Source organism: Adiantum capillus-veneris, chromosome 19, assembly GCF_014529385.1.
Source record: "Adiantum capillus-veneris isolate H3 chromosome 19, ASM1452938v2, whole genome shotgun sequence".
NCBI classification, from domain to species: Eukaryota; Viridiplantae; Streptophyta; class Polypodiopsida; order Polypodiales; family Pteridaceae; genus Adiantum; species Adiantum capillus-veneris.
Genome location: NC_140949.1, coordinates 148,826,459 through 148,852,898, shown reverse-complemented (window position 1 = coordinate 148,852,898; position 26,440 = coordinate 148,826,459). Strand labels below are relative to the sequence as shown.

The 26,440-nt window shown below is 44.9% G+C and overlaps 1 protein-coding gene and 1 pseudogene across 6 annotated transcripts; both read right to left on the bottom strand.

Moving 5' to 3' along the window:
• Nucleotides 1–9,752: 9,752 nt before the first annotated feature.
• Nucleotides 9,753–15,358, bottom strand: LOC147435046 (uncharacterized). 6 transcript variants are annotated; one of them, XR_015185407.1, is made up of 3 exons: nucleotides 14,478–15,358; nucleotides 12,362–14,408; nucleotides 9,753–12,296 (listed from the first exon to the last, which is right to left on the bottom strand). XR_015185407.1 is itself a non-coding variant. In XM_086491411.1 (3 exons), the coding sequence occupies exons 1-2, from the start codon at nucleotides 15,019–15,021 to the stop codon at nucleotides 14,517–14,519; spliced, it is 405 nt and encodes a 134-aa protein (XP_086347537.1). In that variant the 5' UTR covers nucleotides 15,022–15,358; the 3' UTR covers nucleotides 14,344–14,408; nucleotides 14,484–14,516. The 6 variants fall into 6 exon arrangements, 4 of the variants coding, with proteins under 4 accessions (XP_086347534.1, XP_086347535.1, XP_086347537.1 ...); XR_015185408.1 differs by having other exon boundaries at nucleotides 12,400–14,408; XM_086491411.1 differs by lacking the exon at nucleotides 9,753–12,296 and having other exon boundaries at nucleotides 14,344–14,408; nucleotides 14,484–14,556; nucleotides 14,657–15,358.
• LOC147435047 (dolichyl-diphosphooligosaccharide--protein glycosyltransferase subunit 1B-like) lies at nucleotides 10,135–13,318 on the bottom strand (annotated as a pseudogene).
• Nucleotides 15,359–26,440: the final 11,082 nt, after the last annotated feature.

The following is a 26,440-nucleotide window of genomic DNA, read 5'->3' as shown; positions in this document are numbered from 1 at the left end:
GGCATAACTTGATAGCTTCCAACCACTCCAATAGGTCTTCTTCTGGCCCATCAGGTGGAGTAGGTTGTTCTAGTTCAGGGTTGGACTCCATTAACGAAGAACTATGTTGCACTACTGGATCCATGCCTCCTTCAAGGAGAATGGGTTTAATTGGGGAGCCAAGATTATGTATCCACATTGTGTCATTTCCCAATCATGCAATGCTTTAGTGTGCCATAGTCTACCAATGAGCTAAGGAAATCCTCCCTCAACCTGGGGAAGACAAACACAACAAAATCCAAGCTATAGGTAAATTCTTGTACCTACAGAGGCAGTTTGTCCATTATGCCCCATGGATAGACTGGTCGACCAACGTAATTGTGAAGGGAGAAGGTCGGGTAGCCTTGCACACCTAAAGCCAACATAGTGAACTCAGGCATCAAGTTGATGCCAGATCTAACATCCACTATCACTTTCCATCCCAAAATAGACATGGAAAGAGTGGAACTTGTTGGAAGGTTGAGACCCAAGGATGCCCTCTGAGCCCAAATGAGGATACAAGTGGGCTCCACAACCAGCCTGAACTTGCCACAAGGGGCTACCACATGAGTAGAATGTGGAGGTTGAGGGATGTTGCTAACTGCTATCAAATTGATTTTGAGAAAGGTGAATTCAAGCTGGCTCAAAGATGTAGATGCACATTTTTTTTGGACATTCCTTATGATATTGATCGTAAGCCTCAAAGCAATGTTGGCAAGGAGGACACCCTTCTAGCAAGGGAAATTTGCTTTAGTAATGCTCATATTCCCCGCATCTATAGCACAAAATGGGCCAGTTGGATGGGCGAGTTGGAGGACAAGGCGGTCTTTGCTCCTGCCTCATGGAGGAGGAGGCTGAGGTGTAGAAGCGGCTGAGAGAGCATTAGCATGATAAAAGTTCTAATATGGAAAATTGCTATGCATACCTTGCATGGGGGGTGTATTCATCAAGGTGGCATGTAATTCGGATGGCTCTAGGGGGAAACCATGTTGGATGCAGATGTCAGCGCTTGCTAAAGAGAAGGAGCAAGACTTTGTTGGATTTGCCACAATCTCTTAAGGTAGTAGAAATCCTTGTCCTCATGTCGATTCTTCTCACAGAAGTGGCAATAAGCTTGAAGCGGGAATTCTTGCTAAGGGTGCATGGGAGCCTAGCATGACCTACACCAGACCACAACCTCAGACTCTTGTTGAGCCCTGAGCTCGACTAGATCACACTTGATCTAGTCCAAAGCCTCTTGTTGTAGAGGCTTCTCGTGTTTAATAGAGAAGGATCTCTCCTCTTGAAGATCTCGTTGTAACTTCAAAGATTCTAGTTCCCTATGTAAAGAATTCAAGGGGTCAGATGGACTTTCTAGGGTTAATGAGGCATTCTCTACTAGAGGAGGGTCGCTGAATAGATTCCTTGTCCCTCTATCCAAATAGTCTCGTGGAGTTTTTGCTGATAAGTCTTGGGATGACCTTCTCCACCCACTTCTTGACCATGAATTATCTTGGTTGCTGCGGGAAATTGGTGACAAGAATTTGTTCTTGTCATGAGTTTTGGATAGAGCATTAGGTTTGCCAGCTCATCTAGAACCTTCTCTTGGAAATCACCTAGTCTAGAGGCCTCACAAAACTGTTGCCTTAGTGCTACCCAAGTAGTGAAGTGGTTCTCAGCAAAGTGATTGTACAATTTATTGGCTAAGCTATCCAAGGTTGATGAGAAGAGCACGAGGTAAGCATCTTCTCTATTTAGAAACGACCCTTGTAGAGGGAGAAAAATCTCCTAGCATGGTCGTGAATAACCTCTGTGGAGAGTCCGTATAAAGTTGGAAACTTTATATTCACTTTATCTAAAACATTGGTTAGCTCCTCCATGGATACTTTCTCGGGAGCTTGTTGCTCGAGATTGGGTGAAGATTGTACTAGGGAAGGTGACCTGCAAGGTGAAGAACTAGTTGAGAGAGTGAAAGTAGATGCGTGGGGGGGTAGGGGTAACAAAGCTGGTGGACTTCTACTCGGCATGAAAAGTTGGCGCTTTTGATGGTAGTACTTCAGAGGGATCAATAGCGGGCTTTGTCGATCATTGGAGTTCCTGGTATTTTTTATGCACTAATCACAACCCATCTAAGCTCCGGGGGTCGAGATCCTTGAACTTGGTGGATAGTGTAGACCCATTGGGCGAGACCTGACTAGACTAGGCTAGACCACTCCTGCTAGATATGGGAAAGAGAGACTAGACTAGCTAGACCAAGTTGAACAAGGGGAAGATGGACTAGACCAAGCTGGAAGCTGGTCTAGACCAAGCTAGACCACACAAGTAGACTGTATAGACGAGGAACTGAACCTGCTAGCCCCTCAACATGTAGGCTCAATGGATTGGAGTAAGACTTCACTTGAGGTCCCATCGAGCATGCCAAAAATGAGAGCACTTGTAGTAGGGAAAGTGTGTTGTGCTCTCTATAGTGGGTGCTCCTCTGTGCAATATACGTGAAATCTCACTCCACATGAAGAAAACCTCACACTGCAATGGAACAAAAACTTAAAGCACAACAACAAACTCAGAACTCAATGGAACTAGACAGACTCATAGAACCATATAGAATGTGGATGGCAGCACACTCAGCTCCAAGCCCAAGACTCACAGGTACAATGGGGGAAATCAAGGCTCCTGTGTGCAGGGGGAGTGCAAGTGTGTGGTGTTGGACTCAAGCTCAAGACTCAAGACGCTACACCATAGAAATAGGATGATGATCTGTTGTCCACGATTGGAACCAACCACCCATACGTATATCATAAAGAGCCACCACCTAATCCAACAAAGCCTACCTCCATCTGGCCAATCTTTGCCGGCCAACTACTTTACTCCATTAGACATTAGATTCTTTTCTAATAGCTACATTACATAAAAAGAACTTATGAAAATTTGTAAAAACAAATTTAAAAAAAGCGTCGATTGCACCATGCTCTTGTTTGGTTTAGGTTTTGTTCCGAGGCTTTCCGTAAGCGGAAGATATTTTTTTTCTTCTTTTGTGCCCATTGCAACAAAGAGGCATGCTTTTGGAATTGGAAAGGCTCTGAAACCTTGCAGATTTGTATCAAGCACAATTCAACTTTCTTTTTTTTACAAAGCCAAGTAGGATAAAATCTCTTACTAAGACAAGGAGAGCATAGATGGCTAAAATTGAGTCTTCTTCTTCTTTGACTAACACATTGCATAAGCATATAGAATGGCTTTGTTGGAGCGCCTTAAAGCCAAACTATTCCTTACGGATTTGGGACCAAGTGCAAGTGGGGACTTCTCAACATCGCAAGTCAACAGTTGATCGTATATCCACTAACCACACATATTTACATTTGATTATTATACGAGAACGCTAGAAAATCTTTCTCTTTAGGCTTTAGCCATCCTTTACTACACAAACCAATAAACTAAGAGGTGAAGCCATTGATAGCTATGTTGTGTATTGGTCAACTATCAATCATAAATGGGATGAAATTGGATAGACAGAGTATCTTGTTTTTTGGAACTCAACAAAGAAAGAGACGCACAAGCGACAAAGTAACAAAGGGCTTGGGGTTGTTGGGCCATTTGGCTCAGTACACTTAAAGAAAAGAGCATTCTTGTGTTCTGAGAAAGGAAACTAATCGGTTCAAGTCCGGTTGCTTTCCTGGATCTTAAAGGTCGCAATAATATCTATTATTTAGTTAAGCACTGCTTTGTTGAATGAGATTATGCTTAACCCCATTAGGTCCCAATCCGGAGATGTAAGATGATTAGCCTTGCCGATGGCCATTTTGCTTACGATTATTGGCAAGAATTGTTAACCATTTAAGAGATCATCAACGACAAATATTGACCTTTTTAACCAAAAAATTGAGTCTGATTGTGGCTCACAATGAATGCACACGATATGCTTAACACATGCAAGTTGAACTTTGTTTGTTAGCGGTACAGTGTGTGTGTGCGAGAAGGGGAGAGGGAGAGAGTGCGGTGTGGGTGTGTGTGTGTGTGTGCAAGATGTGGAGAGGGAGAGAGTGCAAGTGTCTGGGTGGAGTCAACCTTTAAGTGAAGAGCTCCTTATTTTTGGTAAATGTACAAGAATAAGGTGGTGTTAGTGGGCAGGCGCCCATAACTTGGGCAATCGAGCAAGGTACACCTTTACTCCAACAATCTCCCACTTAAAGGCTAGCTAAACTACTAGTATGTACAAGAAAATAGGTGAGAGATTCTCTCAACCTACACCCACTGGATCGCTCAATCAATCTACATGTAGCCGTATTGAATTTAGTGGTAGGCGAGCATGCTACCCACACTAGAGCCTGCATGTAAATCTTACAGAATAATCTATATGGTCTACAAAATCCACTATGAATCATGCTAGTATCAATCAATGCACAACTGACAATCCCTGTTGCAAATGCTCCCATTGCAGCTGCTAGGTCGAGCCTCGACACTAGTAGGTTGTACATGAAAACCCAAATGTTGACAAAATTTGTGCAAACCTTGCTATACTTGCCTCCTCTACGCTATTTGCAATCACTGCATCATCAAGACTACCTGTTGCGTATGGATGTGTCAACGCTAACACTGGGATGGCTGCATCTCTCACCCATAGGCAGAACGATGCATTCTAGCACCAACTCATCAGCCTCTAGAATGATCATGTCAAAGAAATCCATGTCTCTTATCTCTGTCTGTGTCTCTAGGGAGCATACCCGCTCTACTTTTGTTTGCACAGGCCCTGGTTGACAATGCATGTTGTGTCTCACTAGAGCACTTCTGCTCTACCTCTGTCTATACAGAGTCTACTAGCATGTCCTGCATAGCTAAATGCTCTGTCTCGTAAGCATGGTGGAGCTTACCCATGAAGGCTACACGTCTCGTCTCTCGCTCAAAGCATGCCAGCAACAAACCAAGACTATGCCATCTCAAACCTCAGACACATGCATAGAATATACCAAGCCAGTGCGGACTCCTCTAGAAATCATTAATGAGTTGCAATACATCTGGAAAGACTGCTCTCTAAGAAGTGTCTGACAACCAAAATTTGCTAACTATCTCACTGAAATCAAGCTCTGTCTCAGCTAAGAAACATAGTGAACATGTCATAGCGTGTATGATGCACCACTGGGCAATGACAAGAAAACATCCCCTACATCTGCAATGTCAAATTCAAACCATTGGCCAAGTGTACACAACCTTAGCTCACACTAGAGAAGGTGCTAAACCAATCATGATGTGGTGTGATGTGGAAAATTGTATCCTCATGTAACAATCAATGAGGAGAAGTGTCACCTCTCAAAGACATGTAATTAGAAGGAACGCTTAAGGCAAAAGTGACATCACCATCACTAGTAGATGAAGCAACTGCTCTAGCATGTGTCAAAACCTCATTTGCACCATGCATAGATCTCTGGCTCGTACATCTGAAACAACGCCACCTAATGTGCCATGTGTGACAACAATGCCGACAACGCATATATCAGCAAGAATGAGACCGAGTCATCATTGTAGACTCTAAATTGTCACACATAGCTGCAACTTTTAAGTGAATGCCAAGAAACTATGGCGGGAAAACCTAAGAGAAAACTAGCAGAGTCTCCCTTTTGAACTGAGAAAAAAAGTCAAGTAGAATCTCTACCATAAACCATGCCGAAATTGGCAACAAAGTAGGAGTCAAGTCAACCACTACACAATCATGAAACCCATGATCGAACACATCAAAATCGATGCTCGCATATGCATAAAATCAGCTCCACAATCTACAAACTGCAAGCATTCAATCGAGTGTAAAGTGCATAACCATATACGCAAGTAGAGAGCAAACTAGCTCAAAACGCATCCCACAAGAGAAACTGGCTACAAAAATCTATAAAAAACCTGTAAAACTTGTGATTGTTTGTATGTAGCCACACAAGCATACACAATCCTCACCCCTGCGAGAGTGGGTACAAGAACACTAAACTATGTCCAAGCTGACAAAACCTGTCAAAGTGAGAGTAAACTCTCAATCACTGTCAAAGTGGAAATTAAACTCAACCACTAAACCATCAGAGAGCATAAATGCGGATACGCATAAAACATGGCTAGAATCTAGGAAATATCTAACAGAGTTTTTCCTCAAAACTGAGTGAAAGCTCAAAAAATCTCACCAATACCGCATAACATATCCACAAATGGTACATACACTCCCAAAACTTTAACAAAATGGATCACTCATAAACGTGTGACTCTATGGACTTGTACCTGGCAAAAAATGATGTAAACCTGTGAACCTGCTACGTGCAAGTTATGGTTAGCTCAAGCTGTATCCGCACAATGCATGCATAGCATAGGTGCACAAAAATGTGCTAAAAAACTGTCTTTGGGATGCCCCACAATCATACATGTATACTATAAGAAAAGCACAAATTGTGAGCAAAACTACTTGAAATGGCACACTGTGTAGTCGATTGGTAAGTACGTCAATCAAAAACCAAGCGCAAAGCACAACCAACTGCCTGTGGTCGAAATCGCCATCCAAGAGTCGCAGTTGTGCAAAAAAGTGCTCCGAAATGGTTCGTCGGAGCAGTTATGCGTCGGTGTGTACCGCTGAAGCTGGAAACTAAGAAATTGTCGAAGCCAAGAGGGGGAACCGTCAGAGAAAATCTTCTCCAAAACGGGATGCTCTAGGGAAATCGCTGGCGAAGCTACACTGGTGGAGGAGAGCCCAACTGCTCTCTTTTGGTCTCACTATGTCAGAGACGATAAAACACGGTCAGTATCTTATTCCGTTGCTGGACGAAAGCGCTATCGAAGTGCAGGATCTATGGGTCCTACAAAATCTATTCCCCATTTCTCAAATGGCTTCAAAGCTAGTATTGGCATTAACGAGGTTGCATATGGCACAGTGGGTCGACCAACTCGCTGACATTTATCACACCTTTTACAATGTGTAAAGGAGTCTTTGTAAACAGTCGGCCATCAATATCATGCCATCGATACTTTTCTTGCAGTTAATTCCCTTGCAAAATGGCCTCCACAAGGCTCATCATGTAATGCCTTTAAAACTTGATAAACTTCGTCCTCTCTTAAACATAGGAAGCTAACCCTAAGGTCTTATGTTCCGTTGGTTATCCTTGCTCTTTGATAGACCATCTCTCATTTGGGCCCCTTGTCGTAGCTACCAATGCCGAGGAAAAACATCAAAGTCGTAGCAGTCGAAATCAGTGTCGAGCCGTCAAAAGTTGAAATTCAGAAGATGTCGATAACTACCCTTTGAAAGAAGCGTGTATCATAGTCCAAGCAGAAGAGATATCGTTGAAACAAAAATCGGGTCGAAGCTTAGGTACGCCCAAGATTACTCGCAAATACCTATGTGAGTGTGTGTGCCCTGAGAGCACACACGCCCACTATCTTTTTCACAACCAAGAGAGGTTCAAAACACTCTCTCTTTATCTTTTTGTGTTACCAATGCCGGCTCCACACTCTCTTTCTCGATCGTAAGTCAATTTCGGGGTTCATTGGGTGTGTAGGAAACTGACCGTACGCACAAACTTTAAAAAAAAGATTGCTTTTAATTTCTCTATCAATATTGAACTAGAGTGCTTCGTTAGCCACAGAGTCCGAGGGTAAGAGAAAATAAGAACCTCTAGAAGACAAAAAGTTGGGGGAGAGAGAGAGAGAGAGAGAGGTATATTTTTGATTAGTCTTGGATGGACAAATATGACCTGAAGGACCAAAGGTACACGTGATTTTTTATTATCGTTTTGGGTGGTAAATATGATGTATGGGACCAAAAGATACATGTGATGAACTATATGTATAAGTGACGCTCAATACTCAAGGATTATGTGACCAGATAGTGGAGAGCCCACGCTATGGCTGGAGCGGAATGTATGTAGGTATAGGTCATGGCTGAAAATTTGAGAAGCAGTTTCAAAATTCGAAGGTGAATTATTTCCAATCTAATTCATCACAAATATGAATGTGTTTATGATGCCCAATAAAAAGTCTACCAAATACTACAAACCATCAAGTTTGCAACTTTGGAGGACAGTATTGGTCATTGAATTTTGGATTATCTGTCTTCAATTGCATAAGAGCTTCTATACCACTCTTGAACTTGTTAGGAGCTTCTCCCAAAATGTGTGCATCCCAACCTCTTTTTACGACATTCCAGGCATTCTATTTCATAATGTCCCAACAAAACTAACTCTTCAAGACTGCATTGCAGACCCAAATCAAAGTGAAACAATCAACAACGACAATTCCTATTGATCCTATCTTGGCTCTTAAGGTGTTTGCACGGATGCATTAAGACCCATATTGAAATCTTAGCAAGCTCTTTCAAACCAAAAGGCAACTACTATCGATATTTGGTAATCACAAGGTACCTCATAGCGATCCATAGTTACATGCATACGTCCCCCTCCAGATACCAGTGAGGCATCCTCTCCTTGTTGCCGTAACTCTTCTAAATCTTTCTCGAGCAAAATATTGAAAACTATATATGCCATTTCAAAATTTCTCAAGTAAAAAAATTTATGAATGGATGACATACACACACACACACACACACACACACACAGAGAGAGAGAGAGAGAGAGAGAGAGAGAGAGAGAGAGAGAGAGAGAGAGAGAGAGAGAGAGAGAGAGAGAGAAATGAAATGAAATGTTATATTAACGTCTTCAAAAGGCCAAAATGACCTATGAGACCAAAAAGTTACAATTGGTGAATTTGATACCATGTCTGAGTACGGAAATTACCAGGTTACAAAGTTACCAAGTTACAAAGAACTAACACTAAAACACTAAGGCACTAAGGAGAAAGGGAATAAAAAAGGAGGGGGGTTTGTGGGTTCAGATGAAATCTCTCATCGGTCGCTGTCGGATCTCATCGACTTCCTCCATGGTCAGAACTCTGGTTGGGCGTCTTGCATGACGAGCTAGAGTGATCTGTATCTTCTGTTGCAACCTTCGTCGGTAGTGGGAGACCCCCCGAGGTCGTGGACGTCTGGATCTGCCAAGTTCAGTGGCTCTGTCAAGCAGTGTACCTCTAGTATGAGTAGGCTGTAATGACTGCTCCGTTTGCTCTCCTCTGTCTGGTGTAAAGAACTCTGTGATTCGTCTCTGAGACTGTCTTTCCCCTGATGTCCTCAGCAAGCTCTCCCTAAGTCTGCGCAGCTCTAGCAGGAACAATCCGAGACACTTCTGATCCTTGTATCTCATGACTCTAGAAAAAGGTCCGAACCCTTCTCTAAACAAGCAGTGGAAGCGTCTGCGTATCTCATAGTATGCCGGGCAGTGGCATGTGTAGTGCAGTTCTGTCTCTGGCTCTAAGTTACATAGGTGACATATCCTGGCTCCTGCCAGCACCCCTCGGAGTCGGCCAGTCTCGATCTGGAGCTGATGTGAGGATGTGCGTATCTGTCCAATAGCGCATCTTATTCCATGAGATAAGTGTGTATCCATGTATGGTGGTTTAGTCACAAAGCCTAGTGATCTCTGTCCGTATTAGAGACAAGGAGGGTGCATCCAGGGAGTATTGAAGCGGAGGTAATCTATCCATATTGAGACCATGCGACTGGAACCATGATGCCACAGAGAGAGAGAGAGAGAGAGAGAGAGAGAGAGAGAGAGAGAGGCCACCGATTTCTGTGGTTCAAAGGTATACCTCGAAAGAATGAGATACCGATCGTAGTGCTTCAGAGGGGTACCTTGCAGAAAACCACGAGGAAGGTTAGAGGTTTGTCAAGCTCAATGTTCGTAATCATACAAGATGTCAATGTTATTAATTGTTTGTTGTTCCAATTTTTATGTTAAAAAAAAAAACAAAACATGCAAGTTTCCTTGCACGGAGGAGTTTGCACAGTCCTCCCCAATTTTTATAATACGAGGGAACGTGCCATTCCCACGGCAGCGTGCAATTCTCAGTGTGTTCATTAACTACGTTCGTAGTGTCAAATATGTCAAAAATCATCACAGAATGATAATGCTTACTCACCGCGCGATTGAATGCCTGTCGTCGATGCACCTTGCATCAATGATGATGGGCATCTCCTGCTCTTAACCCGCTGCAAGAGACGACAATGGAGGATGAAGGAGATAAGCTTGTGACTATTTGGATGGAGGAACTTTAGGAAGAAGCTCGTCAAGAACTTGTTGTGCTTCGGAAAGTACTACACTTGGCATACATGTCAACCAAAGCATTACCAAGCACGACATTTTTGTTGAACAGTCCCCGACTAACAAGCTCATCATGAATTTTTTTTCCTGTGTGGACGTCTTTCAAAGTGCCACATGCCTTCAAAATGCAAGCATAGGTGACTGCATCTGGAGAGAAGCCCTCGCTTTGCATCCGCTGGAAACATCCCAATGCTTCTTGGCCTTGCCCCTGTTGGGCATAACCTGCAATCAATGCATTCCAAGAGACCGCATCTCGATCAGGAAGCTCGTCAAGGACTTGTTGAGCTTTCAAAAGTACTACACACTTGGCATACATGTCAACCAAATCATTGCCAAGCATGACATTTCTTTACAACAGCCCCTGATTGACAATCTCATCGTGAATTTGTTTGCCAATACAATGTCTCACATAATGCCACATGCCTTCAAAATGCAAGCATAGGTGACTGCATCTGGAAAGAAACCCTCACTTCGCATACAATGGAAACAATTCAAAGCTTCTTGGCCCTGGCCTTGTTGGGCATATACTGCAATTAATGCAGTCCAAGAGATGACATCTCGGTTGGGAAGCTCCTCCAGAACTTGTTGTGCTTTCCAAAATACACCACAATTAGCATACACATATACCAACGCATTGCCAAGCACGACATTCTTCTCCAACAACCTCTGACTAGCAGTCTCGTCATGAATTTGTTTACCCAGATCAACGTCTTGAATAATACCGCATACCTTCAAGGCACAAGCATAGGTGACTGCATCCGGAGAGAGGCCCTCGCTTCACAAGCGATGAAAACAGCCCAGAGCTTCGTGAACATGTCCATGTCGGGCATATCCTGCAATAAGTGCAGTCCGACCGACGACATCGATAAGCTCTGCACGCTGAATGCGAGCCTGGTATGAAGCTGAGGATTTTGATATAGAAAAGTCTAGCCAAGCATACGCAACGTAGGCAATGAAAAAAAGAAAAAATCCAGTAACGAGCATCAGTGGTTCAACCAGCATTGCCATTGGGTTGAACTTAAAGTATATCTCTAAGAAAACATTATGCTCCTGCACTACGTTCTTTTTTGTCAAAACGACAACAGTTCTTTCAACACTGTCAAGATAGTTGTACTTGACCTCATTTGATTCCTCCACAGTAAATGGAACCTGAACAGAAGGTTCTTTCGACCCTTCTGGTAGCACCACCGTCACAACAAGTTTCTTTACAACAACATTTTGAATAGGGCATCTAAAAGGAAATCTCAGGTATCTTTGCCCATCAGCTGCCCGAAAAAAAAAGTCCTGTAAAGGAACTCCATAACCAATAGTAAAAGTCACATGCCAACCTCCCAACAAGGGGTACCTTGGCTCAAATAGAAGCTCTGTCTTGTCCTTGTCAAGACGCAGATCTGATGTTGAAACATTGCCAATCTCATCTCTATAGTAGACAGAATGAGCTCGTGGAGGAAGGCGAGCCTGCAAGCCACGAAGGGATGCCCTCCCACTTATTCCTGGTCTAGCCTGAAAGTCGAGCCTTGAAAAACCACCCTTATGCTTAGCTCCACCATGAGTAAGCTGATAGTTTTCAGTTACATAAATATTGCCCCAGTTAGAGATTTCTATCTCCTGCACCAACTCTTCCACAACAGCAAATGGCTGGTTGTTCTCATACTGTACAGTGATGGGTAGAGAAGAAAATGCTGGAATATTTTCATAAGGACCATATTTTATTTCAGCATCTGCTAGCTTTACTGGGTTAACCTTTGTGTAAGACTCAATCCGTGGATTGCTAGGCAGTTTGAAGGAGGTTGTCTGTACTTTTACAGGATAAGGAGACAGAACATACACACTGTCATAATAAAGCACAAGCTGTACATCTGATTAAGTACTTTCTTCTGGAAAAGGTTTCAAAAGATGTGTAAAGACTGTGTAAACATCCACTAATGTTGACTCGCTTGCTTTCAAAGGCTTGTTCAGAATAATAGAGAACAGAACCACCCCTTCTGATAAGATGGCCTCAGATTTTATCAGCTTCACAGGTAAGTTGATTGGTGTAGCTCTATTTTTCACTTTGCCTTCGTATGCAGAGACCCCAATAAAGGCCAAGTTACTTGCCAAACTTGAAGGTAAAGGGAGAAGCTGAACCTGCCAAGCAATTGTGGATGAGAGAGAGAGAGAGAGAGAGAGAGAGAGAGAGAGAGAACCTGAACCTGCGAACTGTTTGAAGGGGTAGGGAATGGTCCCTCACCGGTCGCCAAGGGGTTGAATCCGCCGGTCGCCAAGGGGTTGAAGAATTATGGGGAATGGTCCCTCAGGGACCATTCCCTACCGTCAAGGCTCGGGGGGAGGGGGGTCAGTGCTGCACAAGGCAGGAGGACAGAAGGCGACAGCGGCACAGGTGACAGTAGATAGCACAGTTTATTGAGATTTAGCTCGTGTTCTGGCTGCTGAGCTGCACAGCGTTGATTGGCCCAGACGGTCACTGCATAGGCGATGGTGCTGTGAATTTCCGATTGCTGATGTGGCTCCTATAGCATGAATCTCAGCTAGGCTCAAATTATAGCCACTGAGTTGTCAGAACCAGGTTGCATTCCCCATGCTGATGGGCATGCAATACATTGGCTGCCGGTCATTCCTGCACCCTGAATTACAGGAGCTGAGGTGGCGTCCATCCACGAGCTGCATGGCTAATTCCGCTAAGACCGTCAAGGCTCGGGGGGAGGGGGGCCAGTACTGCACAAGGCAGGAGGACAGAAGGCGACAACGGCACAGGTGACAGTAGATAGCACAGTTTATTGAGATTTAGCTCGTGTTCTGGCTGCTGAGCTGCACAGCGTTGATTGGCCCAGACGGTCACTGCATAGGCGATGGTGCTGTGAATTTCCGATTGCTGATGTGGCTCCTATAGCATGAATCTCAGCTAGGCTCAAATTATAGCCGCTGAGTTGTCAGAACCAGGTTGCATTCCCCATGCTGATGCACATGCAATACATTGGCTGCCGGTCATTCCTGCACCCTGAATTACAGGAGCTGAGGTGGCATCCATCCACCAGCTGCATGGCTAATTCCGCTAAATAAGGTACAGGCGATGGACGGCCAAGATCCGCTGCCCCCCGACCCCCGACCTTGATGGGGTAGGGAATGGTCCCTGAGGGACCATTCCCCATAATTCTTCGACCCCTTGGCGACCGGCGGATGCTGGGAGCCATGGGGGAGGAGAATTGTGGTGAATGGTCCCTGAGGGACCATTCCCGACCGTCAAGGCTCGGGGGGAGGGGGGCCAGTACTGCACAAGGCAGGAGGACAGAAGGCGACAACGGCACAGGTGACAGTAGATAGCACAGTTTATTGAGATTTAGCTCGTGTTCTGGCTGCTGAGCTGCACAGCATTGATTGGCCCAGACGGTCACTGCATAGGCGATGGTGCTGTGAATTTCCGATTGCTGATGTGGCTCCTATAGCATGAATCTCAGCTAGGCTCAAATTATAGCCACTGAGTTGTCAGAACCAGGTTGCATTCCCCATGCTGATGCACATGCAATACATTGGCTGCCGGTCATTCCTGCACCCTGAATTACAGGAGCTGAGGTGGCGTCCATCCACCAGCTGCATGGCTAATTCCGCTAAATAAGGTACAGGCGATGGACGGCCAGGATCCGCTGCCCCCCGACCCCCGACCTTGATGGGGTAGGGAATGGTCCCTGAGGGACCATTTCCCATAATTCTTCGACCCCTTGGCGACCGGCGGATGCTGGGAGCCATGGGGGAGGAGAATTGTGGTGAATGGTCCCTGAGGGACCATTCCCGACCGTCAAGGCTCGGGGGGAGGGGGGCCAGTACTGCACAAGGCAGGAGGACAGAAGGCGACAACGGCACAGGTGACAGTAGATAGCACAGTTTATTGAGATTTAGCTCGTGTTCTGGCTGCTGAGCTGCACAGCGTTGATTGGCCCAGACGGTCACTGCATAGGCGATGGTGCTGTGAATTTCCGATTGCTGATGTGGCTCCTATAGCATGAATCTCAGCTAGGCTCAAATTATAGCCGCTGAGTTGTCAGAACCAGGTTGCATTCCCCATGCTGATGCGCATGCAATACATTGGCTGCCGGTCATTCCTGCACCCTGAATTACAGGAGCTGAGGTGGCGTCCATCCACCAGCTGCATGGCTAATTCCGCTAAATAAGGTACAGGTGATGGACGGCCAGGATCCGCTGCCCCCCGACCCCCGACCTTGACGGTAAAGGGAGAACCTGAACCTGCGAAGCAATTGTGGATAAGAGAGAGAGAGAGAGAGAGAGAGAGAGAGAGAGAGAGAGAGAGAGAACCTGAACCTGCGAACTGTTTGGCAGGAGGTCGTTTTTTTTTTAGAGCTTTAGGCAGAGGCAGGAGCACAGTTGATGAAAGCTGGAAAAAAACATTGAAAGTCTTCCTGTGAAGGTCTTGATGGTACTCATGGAGCTTTGCAACCAGAACACATATCTTCTCTTCAAAGTAATGAGTATACCCTTTAGAGAAGTCATATTCACCAGCAAGGTGCCCAGCTTGAGCCTTGCAATCATCTCTCTCTTTTTGAAGACGCTCCATTTCTTGGTGCTTGCCTTCAAGTAACACAGCAACCTCATTTTGGGTTTCTCGAAGGCGAGATTGGGCCTGTTGAAGATCCTTCTCTGCCTTCACAAGCTTATGACGGCAAAGGGCCTGTGTAGCCTTCACTTGGCATTCCAAGAGCTCACGCTCCTTCTCCATGGAAGAGAAGAAGTCTCGCAACTGTTCAATTTCTCTGCGCGGTGACTCCTTCTTGGACTCATAAAGGCATTGCCGCTTTTGATCCAGGTCCTCCAGGCCCTCCTCGATTGCACCCAATGCCATCTCATGAGGCTTGTTGGGTGGTCTGCTGCTGCTGCCTGCTTCCCTTGACTACTTCGACAAAAAGACCAGTGCATCTACAGCTGGGAAGTTACTTCCTTCAACATGAAAATGCCTTTATGAGTTGAGGACTTCAAAGGCCTGTGTTCGTAGCAGATTGGTATGCAGAGACATGCTCTGCCTCTTGAAATGATGTTGAAGGAGGTCCAAAAGCCGCTGCTTCGAGAGCTGCGTTCAGGGCCCTGTGACGTTGTAAGCAAAGTATGTTGCAACTGTGCTGGTCCGCTGCAGAAGAGAAGCGGGAGAGGAGAGGAAGGGGAACGACAACCGGTGCGCACTCGACGAACCGACAAAAGCGCAATAATGATCTCCAAATGTGTGCACAACTTTTAAAAACCGAAAAGCCACGTGGACGATCGTGGAGCCAGAATTGAGATTTTGGCTACTACGCTAACGAAGTAAACACTGCTGGCTCTGTAGAAAAATTGTCGATTTCAAAAACCTGTCAACTCTGTAGGGAGTGTGTGTGTGTGTGTGTGCGCGCGCGCGTGCAACACACCACACCTGCTCGCTTGATTCTGCCCGCTTGTGGGCTTCCATGTCTCTAGCGCTGCAGGCTTTGATTGCCCAATTCCCCTGCAAGTGTCGAGTGTGTGTGTGTGTGTGTGTGTGTGTGTGTGTGTGTGTGTGAACTTTGCTTGGAAAATTCCCCCAGTGTGGCTTGATTTACTGATGTTTGCCTCGGGGCAAGTCGGATGCCCGAGAGACTGACATGACCTACACCGGACCACACCCTTAGACTCTTGTTGAGCCCTGAGCTCTTCTAGCTTGCGCTTGATCTAGTCCAAAGCCTCTTGAAGTGGAGGCTTCTAGTGTTTTATAGAGAAGGATCTCTCCTCTTGAAGAGAGCGTCGTAACTTCAAGGCTTCTAGTTCTCTACGGGTTCTCTACGGACGTAAAGAATTCAAGGGGTCATATGGACTTTCCAAGGTTAATGAGACATTTTCTACCTGAGGAGGATCGCTAAATAGATTCCTTGCCTTGCTATTGCCCTTCTATCCAAATAGTCTCTTGGAGTTTTTACTTAGAAGTCTTGGGAAGAGCCTTCCCCACCCACTTCGTGACCATGAATTCTCTTGGTTGTTGGGGGAGCTTGGCGACGAGACTTTGTTCTTGTCATGAGTTTTGAATAGAGCATTAGGTTTGCCAGCCCTCACTTTGAGATTTTTTTCCCTGTGCTAGATATGAACAAGAAAGACTAGACCAGATAGACCAAGATGAACAAGGCAAAGATTGACTAGACCAAGTTGGACTAGGGCGAAGCTGGTCTAGACCAAACTGAACCACACAAGCAGACTAGACATGCGAGGAGCTGAACCCGCTAGCTCCTCAACATGTAGGATCAATGGATTGGAGTGAGACTTCACTTGAGGTCTCATCGTGCGTGCCAAGAAATGAGAGCACTTGTAGTAGGGAAAGTGAGTCGTGCTCTCTACAATGGGTGCTCCTCTGTGCAGTATGCGTGAAATCTCACTCTTCGGAAGATGTTACCCAAGGATGCCCTCTGAGTCTGAGTGAAGACTCCAGTGGGCTCCTCTACCTTTCCATTAGGGGCTACCACATAAGTAGAACGTGGCAATTGAGGGATGGTGCTAGCTGCTATCAAATTGATTTTGGGAAAGGTGAATTCAAGTTGGGCTCGAAGACGTAGATGCGTGTTGTTTTGGATAGTTCTTATGATAGCGATCCTAAGCCTCAAAGAAATGTTGGCAAGGAAGACACCCTTCTATCAAGGGAAATTTGATTTGTTAATGCCCATGTTCCCCATATTTGTAGCACAAAATGGGCTAGTTGGATGGGCGAGTTGGAGGACAAGACGTTCTTTGCTCCTGCTACATGGAGGAGGAGGCTGAGGTGTAGAAGCTTTGAGTGGCTGAGAGAGCATTAGCATGATAAAAGTTCTAAGATGGAAAATTTCTATGCATACCTTGCATGGGGGGGATATTCATAAGGGTGGCATGTAGTTTGGATGGGGGAAACCATGTTGGATGTAGATGTCGGCCCTTGCTGAAGAGAAGGAGCAAGACTTTGTTGGATTTTTTGCAATCCCTTAAGGTAGTAGAAATCCTTGTCCTCATGTCGAGACTTTTCATAGAAGTGGCGATGAGCTTGAAGCAAAAATGCTTGCTAAGGATGCCCGAGAGACTGAATGAGCTACACCAAACCACAACCTTAGACTCTTGTTGAGCCCTGAGCTCTTCTAGCTCGTGCTTGATCTAGTCCAAAGCCTCTTAATGTGGAGGCTTCTCGTGTTGAAGAGAGAATGATCTCTCCTCTCGCAGAGCTCGTTGTAACTTCAGGGCTTCTAGCTCCCTACGTAAAGAATTCAAGGGGTCAAATGGACTTTCCAAGGTTAATGAGGCATTCTCTACCTGAGGAGGGTTGCTAAATAGCTTCCTTGCCCTTCTATCCAAATAGTCTCTTGGATTTTTTGCTGAGAAGTCTTGGGAAGAGCCTTCTCTACCCACTTCTTGACCACGAATTCTCTTGGTTGCTGGGGGAGCTTGGCGACGAGACTTTGTTCTTGTAATGAGTTTTGAATAGAGCATTAGGTTTGCCAGCCCTCACTATGAGATTTTTTTCCTTGTGCATTATATATACGTCCATCACTCTAGGCCTATCTTATCTTTACATTGCACACTTAGTAATACACTCTCTATTGTGTGCCTTGAGCTTCCTTTGTCTTCTCCAAGCTATGTGTGTTTTCCTGCAACCCTAATTCCAACAGTTGGTATCAGATTAGGTTACGTCCTCCCACGTTTAGTTGCTAGCAGCTCTAGTACACTCCTGCTCACTTTCTTCGATTTCTGTGAGCTTTGGGGAGTGTTAGCAGGTCAAAAGCTCAGATTTTTTATTGGGGCTCATTCAGCCTCTGTTTCCACTACAAACAATACTACATAGGAAATTTTGTTATTTTGTGCACATTTTTTGTCAATGTTGTTTTTTGCATAACAGGTACAATCTTTTATGATTTATGCTATATAGCACATGTTGTTCTCGCTTCATTTATCCTCTTTTTGAACAGTTTTCACATCAAGTGCAGCATTTGATATTCATGGTTGACAGCAACACAAATGTGTTCAAGATGTTTGCTGCTTAGAATAGATTGGATGGGGACAATTACTCTATGTGTGGTTATAGGATGCAATATTTCCTTGTTCCAAATGGTGTTTGGTATATTTTGTAGGTCATTGATGTACATCCTGGTTCTGAGGATGTATGCAATGTTGAGTATGCTGCATGTTTTGGTGGCATAGTTGTTGCTGCCAGAGCTGTTTTGCCTACAGCTGAGCAAGCTCGTTGGGATGTAAAAGATGTGCAGGCTCCATTGATTGTGTTGTCTATGAAACACGCTATTACTCCTCACATTTGTTCGCCAACAAAATCTGTAAAAGATGCTTGGGATATTCTGGCTGGTCTTTATAGAAGTCGCAATTAGGCAAAAACTGCATTGCTGCATTTTAAAGAGTTGAAGTCGAATATTATGCATGAGGAAGATGATATGGACACTTTCATTGCTCGTGTCAAGGATATCAATGAGAAAATTATTTTTGTAGGTGAAGTCATTTTTGACAAATCCCTTGTGCAGATTGTTCTTGATGCTTTGCCAGATTCTTAATAGAGTTTTGCTAGTACTTGGAGACTTATGACCCAAGGAAATCCATAAGCTGTCAAGTTTGATGCATTATGCACATTGTTGTTGCAAGAGTCACTTTCCAGAATAAACAGGACTAGACAGCATACAGTTGAACAAACCTTTATTGCTACTCAAAGAAAAGGTGTGTTAGCGAGTCGCCACAACAGACATCTATAGCATAGCTATCTGGCAGTAACATAATGTCAATATGCAAGGAAGCATTGGGATTCAGGCCAACTGGGCGGACATCCCACTTACTACTAATCCATCTACTAACTTAACCATTACATACTTATTCTTTAATACAACAAAATAAGGAGTTGCAATAGGATAACGTTGTTGTGCGCTCCATCCAAAGCAGGTCTCTCTCTCTCTCTCTCTCTCTCTCTCTCTCTCTCTCTCTCTCTCTCTCTCTCTCTCTCTCTCTCTCTCTCTGTGTGTGTGTGTGTGCTCTCGCACTTGCACTCGCACACGCTGGAGAGGGGGAATGGGGGAACACGCCCGGCACAAACATAAGGGCCTCTCTATAGCTCAAGGTATCCACAACACCCATGTCCTCTCGAAAAACACCTTCGAAAACACAACTAACACTAGCAGACAACTGCCTGCTCGATTTACACTACACACACACACTCCACAAACCCACCACACAACGCACACCTACTGCCACGGCCTTTCTCCACCCTTACACACTTTCACAACCACTCAATCTCACTCTCTCACACAAAACACCGTCCGTCCGGGGAGGCACACACATCCACACAGCCGGGCACCGAGGGGAAACATGAAAGCAGGAGAAAGAGAAGGGGGGAAGGGGAAACAACAACAAGAAGGGGCAACAGTGGCTTGATTCACTTCAAAAGGCATGTGCACCGGCTTGCACTGCCATCACCATGGCCATTTTCAAGGAAAAGTTACAAAGGGATGATCTATCAGAGAACTCCGCTTTGTAGGCTTCAAACGGCACCAAAAAAGCCCTTAATTTGACTAAAATTTGATCTTTATAGGGGGGGGCCTTTAATTTTGGAATTTACACTTTCATTGGCCCATCTCGCATCTTGATTTGGCATTTTGGGAAGGGGGAAACCACTTTACTCCATCTGCTCTCTTCCTCTCTCTTTTGCACTTTGGGGGGGGGATATAGCGACATCGCTATTGCCCCTAGACTCTTTATTATTTTTACTTTTTTCCTCACTATTTTTTACCCCTTTGGGGCTACCCTTTGCACTGCTCTTTTGATCTAGCTCTGACCCCTGGCCACCTTTTGTCCAGCTCCTTTGACCTACCCTTTATCAGCCTCCTACCTCTCTTTTTTCCCTCTCTTCATTTGGCCCGGCTTTACCTTTGCTTTTGCCTTGGTCTTTGCTCGACTAGACCTTTTGCTTTTTGCTTGGTCCACTTGGCTGCCCTCGAGCTCTCTTTCTCTCTCTATGCCCCCACTGCTCGCGAGACAGCCCTCCTTGGCTCTTGCTGCCTCGGCCCTCTCTTTACCTCTGTGGGATGTGCCCCTTTCATGCAAGGGGGAGGCAATAGCAAGGTCGCTATTGCCCCTCCCTTATTGTATCAAAAATTCGGCGCCCAACCGGGCCATGGGACCCTTCTCTCCGGGCGGCCACATCATCACCTGCACCGACTGCAGCCATCTCACCCCCACGCGGGGGCACGCCACCGCGCCGGAACCCACTAGGCCAAAACACCGGTGTCTCCGCCTTGCAGGGTCGCCGCCCGCCAACACAGCGCCAACAACGCCCAACTCCATAGCTCACGGAGCTCCAAGGGAGCTCGCCTCCCTTTACACACTTCAAAAGGGGCTCATGTCGTAGGTTAAATAGTCGGCATCTCTAATACCAAGCAGCGCATGTGGGACTAAGGCACCCATGTGGCAGCCCCATGGTCCATGGCCTCAAGCCTTTAAAAAAAACCCCTCAAAAGGGTACAAAAAAACCCTCCCTCCTGGGTCCTATTTCCCCATGCATCCATGTACTGCCTCTTTGTCAGACTGCCAAGCCGCAAAGTCTGGCAGAAAGCTTGCATAGCCGGTTTGCTTCAGCATAATCCCCTTTGCATTTCGACTTTTCCAAGCCCTCCCAACAAGGCCGCCAAAGACAAGAAAAGGCATCTGTCACTACATTCTCGAGCAATGGCCCTCACATTTGAACCACCATATCTTGCTGACTGAGTGTTTGACTGACGTGCCGCCAATTTGTGCTATCTCCACATGATGCATACTATCACCAAGAACCTTGGCGAGGCCGAAATGATGCTAGATGGCGCATCCTTCAATGCGGTCAAGTGGGCTCAGTCCCGGCCCCCAAAAAATTTTCAACTGATCATAACTTGCTATTCCGAGCTCCGTTTCGCAATCCGAGAAGGCAGGCATGCTCTAGAACTCGAGCACTACACATGTATCTATTGACACCTCCCTGGGCCACCTGTCCCCAATTGCCCTGCCCGTCGGGGATTTGCTACACACTCTTCCTTTAAACTTCAGTATCTTGCACACCGGGGCTCCGTTTGACGAGCCGTCTGGACCGGCTTCTAGAGCACATTGAACCTACATTTCAGGACACTGATAGAGCACTTTGGACACCTTCATCTACTACCCCAACTGAGCCTTTTTTGAGCCTCCTTGGCCTAAAAATCCGCATTGAGCATACTTTCCCGCTACCTCTTGGCCGCCCAGGTCCTTGGCACCCTCCCTAGCCTTCTGCACTGCACTTGCCTGTTACCTTTGCTTGGCATAGACCATCTCCTAGCTCGGACCAACTTTGGCTGCACCAACTCTTCCCGCGGCACCTTCAACTAGTATCAGAGCGGGGTTTGTGCTTGCAGTTTTCGCGTCCGCACACGCGCACACTTTCAAAAGTGCAAATAGGTTTCCAATTTTGGCATTGGCAAATTCAGCATTTCGAGAGCGTTTCCACCAGGTGTCCTGGCGTTTTACCCCCCTTTCGAAGTTGTTCGTGCAGTCAAAAGCTTCATCCGAGCTACACTTCAGGAGTTGTATTTTTCAACTCCACTTTTGCTATAGATACAGGTACAGGTACAGGACATAGGTGCAAGCTGTTCAAAGACTATTTTGGGATTGCATATAGCCGTTTTATGGCTATTATGTGCTATTGAGATGGTGTTTAAGGGCTTATAAGGAGCACTTTTTGGCATCGACATTGTCTTGGGTTTTTCAGGCATCCATCTCCTCATAGGTTCTTGCATACATACAGGACATTCGGGTTTACAGGTTGCAGTGTTTTAGCATCATCACAGATTTCAGTGGGAGTACTTGATGCGGATATGCATTGTTTTGGCACTTTTGATAGTGCTTGAGCTCTTTTGAGAGCGGTTTTACTCCCCGTAGGGATTTGTTTACTGCTTGCACATTTTGTTTGGCGCCTGTTTGAGCGCATATATTACACCTTGCAGTATTGTTGACAGTGGATGTACGTTGAGTTGAGGAAACTTCAATATGTACCTTTTTTGGAGCCGATTTGGCTTGTTTATGGCAGTCTCGACTGTTTCTTAGACTCGACTGGGAGGCCCTTTCTGAGACTGGGTTGGTTTCTTGTCTGCATAACCTTTTGTGAAGGTCGATAGCGTGAGGTTTTCTTGATCTGGGGGATTCTCGAATGTGAGATCCTTTCGGTGATACAGGTTGCTGGAATACCCCTTTTTCGTGGCCTCTCCATAGGACATGTATAGAGAGGGCTAGATGCATTTGACACTGTGTTGGCAGTCTTGGGTCAGCTTTTGAATTTTTATGTAGAGTTAGTGGTTGATGCACCTATCTTATGCTTTGAGAGCATTACATTTGATGCATTACTGATCTCTTGTGACAGTTTTGGATTGAGATTCTATCAGTTTTTCTGGGAAAACTCTGCCAAATTTTCCCCAGAATTACCAGTGTTTATCGCCATATTATCTTTAGTTTGCAGCCATGTGATCTAGTGGTAAGGATATTTACAATATTCGAAAATTTGATGGGACGAATTTTACTATCTGGAAAGAGCAGATTCAAGATGTTCTTATACAAAATGGCCAGCTAGATCCTATCATGGAGCGCCAAGAGGGCGAGTATACAGGTGTTGAGTGGGAGAAACTTGATGCTAAGGCCAAATCTACCCTCTGTTTGCATTTGGCCGAATCTATGTACTTTACTATAGTTGGAGAAAGGACCGCTAGAGATGTATGGGATAAGTTGTGTTCCAGTTATGAGAACAAAAGTGCCACTAATAAGGTTTTCTTGATGAAGAAGCTGTTTGACCTTTGTATGAAGGAAGAGGACACTATTTCTACTCACATTAATTAGTTCAATATTATTTTCACTCAGTTGACCACTCAGGGTTTGGTCTTTGATGATAAAATCAAATTTATCTTCTTGCTATGCAGTTTACCCTTGTCTTGGGATACGTTTTGTACTGTGATTAGCAATTCAGCACCTGGTACCGGTCTAGTGTACAATGACGTCCTTGAGAGTCTGTTTACTGAGGAGATTCGTAGGAAATCTCTTGAAGGCAAGAAGGATGGTGATGCGTATGTTGCTAGTGATAGTCAGAGGGGTCGCACTCAAAGTCGTGTCCTGGCAGTAAGCATTGGGAAGCAGTGAAGCACATTCTTAGGTACGTCAAAGGTACGGTCGACAGGTGTTTACGCTTTGGGAACAATGATGCATCCATCGTGGGTTATGCCGATGCAGACTATGCGGGTTGTTTCGACAATAGGAGATCGACATCTGTCTATGTCTTCATATTTGTTGGAGCAGCAGTATGTTGGAGGTCATGTCTTCAAGATTGCACGTCATCTTCCACTAGGGAAGCAGAGTACGTTGCATTGTCAGATGCAAGTAAAGAGGCTGTATGGTTATTTCGCTTGGTCAAAAATCTTGGCATTGATGAGACTCCAGTGATATATTGTGAAAGTCAGAGTGCTCTTGCATTGGCAAGGAATCCCATGTTTCACTCCAAATCAAAACACATTGAAGTCAGGTATCATCTCGTGAGAGATTTCTTTGCCAAAAGGCTCATTGATTTGGTCAAGGTACACACTGACGACAACCCAATAGATACTTTGACGAAAGGCTTAGCTTTGGGGTGGTTTACACATTGCAGTGAGTTGATGGGTATAGGTTCAAGCCACTAGATTACTTCACGGTTTTACATACCAGGTCACTTGGGCTGCATTGGCCTTCAAGTGGGAGTTTGTTGGGATTCAGGATTCAGGCCAACTGGCCGGACATCCCACTTACTACTAACCCATCTACCAACTTAACCATTATATACTTATTCTTTAATACAACAGAATAAGGAGCTACAAAACAGGATAACGTTGCTGTGCGCTCCACCCAAAGCAGGTCTCTCTCTCTCTCTCTCTCTGCTCTCGCACTTGCACTCGCACAGGCTTCCCGCGGCACCTTCACTTGGGATGGGGCCCGGAGACTCAATGAGGTTGTCAATCTCAAAGAAATGAACCTAAAGAACTGTTCATGCATCTACAATAGCAAATCAATCACTTCCTAGTCAGAAAATCAACCTATGTCCAGTCTCATCACTCTAGGTCATCACACCTTTTTGGCATCCAAATGGACTCAAAATGCAATGAAACTTAAAGAGGGATGTTACAACACCTAAAGGCATAATCCTACCAAGTTTTTCAATCATCTAGGAAGGTATAAAAATTACGATCCATCCCAAAAAGTGTATAAAAAGCTGAAACAGAACTACACGAAAAGGTTACTTCAGGCTTAGAAACACTCTTTCAAAGTCAAAACATCAAAAAATAACCATTTGAGCCCTCAAATCAACACATTTAGCTCACACAAAAGACGTTGCGAACCACAATAGGATTGACAATGATTACACTTAGATTAAAGAGCAAGAGACAACGAACACAATGTGCTATTCAGAATTGAATTCTGATTACTAGACAAGGAGAATTACAAATTGTAGCAGAAGTGCATCTCTTAGTCGAAGTCCAAAAACTCTCTAAAGATAATGATAATGTCACTTTGAAAACTAAGGTTTTTCACAAAAAGGCTTGGACCCTTTCCCACGGTCATTGGACATTTACAAGGCTTTGTGGGTTTTGTAGCAAAATACAAGGACTAAAGGACTTTATGATTACATTTCTTGACTCATCGTTACAAGGTTTCCTCTGAAACCCAAAAAAAAGATAGATTATAGGGGTTGTGACATGTCGCCGTCTTCCTTGGTTGCGCTTCTACTATTTTCCTCCAAACACTCCCCCCTTTCTATTTGTTGCACGTCCTCCTGCAGTCATGGTGACCCTTCAGTAGTCGACTCGAATCTACATTTTTCCATTGTTTGGAGGACTCTATTGAATTTTGCAACTTGTGCCATGATATCCACTTTAGTTGATATCTCTCTGAAGGGATTGTTGAGCAGAGTGCTTTAATAAGCAACACCTTGCCTGGAGGTCTTTTGTGAGCGGATTGAAGATTGTCGAATTTGATTCAAAAAATCTAGTGACAAAAGCCTCTTCAAAAGTCTGCAAGTAGTGTGAAGGAAAGAACATGATGCAGGCATACATGCCCATTATGACGTTGATGTTGGGCACTTTTCTGTTTAGATTCTAGCTCATCCCTCTTGTTCCCTCTAGAAATACTTGCCAAGGGTGATCAGATTTCTCTGCATCATTGAATGCATCTATGCATGTGAGGATCATCTTGGCAATTTTTCAAGTCATCTAACATGTGAAATCTGGAACATCTCTCAAGAGGTCAATGGTTGCCTTGAGTGTGTGCTTGATATAATTTTCTATTGGTGGATGGTTGTGAGGTGGCTCCACAAGTACTGGATAATTCAGTACTAATGGTCTGCGTTTTTGCCAAGTCGCAAATGTCTCCCAGAATATCCTTCTAGCAATTGGGCAATATGTTGGGTTGCTCCTTAGGTGTTGAGAAGTGTTTTTGTATATTGTTTCATCTATTGGACGCTTTACAAACCATCTCTATCTCCATAGTGGTTGACTTTCCACAATTAGTGTGGCCTGCTCTGTTGTAATTGACACTCCCTCATAATTACCTTGTGGATTGAGATCCAGACTAGGTAATGATTTTCTCTTCCAGAGAATGGACTCTTGCTTGAGCAGAGGCATGACTAGCATCTTATGACCATAATACTTTAGTTGTTCATTTGCTTTGATCATTAAGAGAGTGGCAGAATCGAGAACTTCGAGCTCATACTGCATATAATCTTTTTTGAACCCGTTAGGCATCTTAGAAATCCATCTTTTCAATTCAGCCCTGGCATCCACTGAATTTTCTATGTCCTCCACTTCTTGGACACTTTCCATTGTCGATGTGGTTGGCAAGTCTGGCATGTCAATGTGTTGTGGTTCTTTAGGTGGTTGAGAAAAGGTGTGCGTAGTTGCTGAGGTTGGAGCATTTAAGATCCTCTTGGTAGCCTCAGCTTCTTTACTTTGATTGTCTTCTTGTTGTGCTACCAATTCAGCACGTGTTTGTTCCAATTGATCTTGTAGCTCCTTGAGCTGTTGGTCTTTTTGGCTGGTCATTGCTTGTATACCTGCCATTAGTGTTTGTGTTTGCAACTTTTCTCTCTCCAGCTCTGCTTTTAAGTTCCGAATCTCCTCCATAGTTGATACAAATTTTTGCGAGAAGATAGATGGGTTTGTAATTTTATTTTCCAAGAGGGTTGAGAGGGTGCTCTTGACTGAATCGTATGAGATGCAAAGCTTTGTGTATTTGGCTTGCTC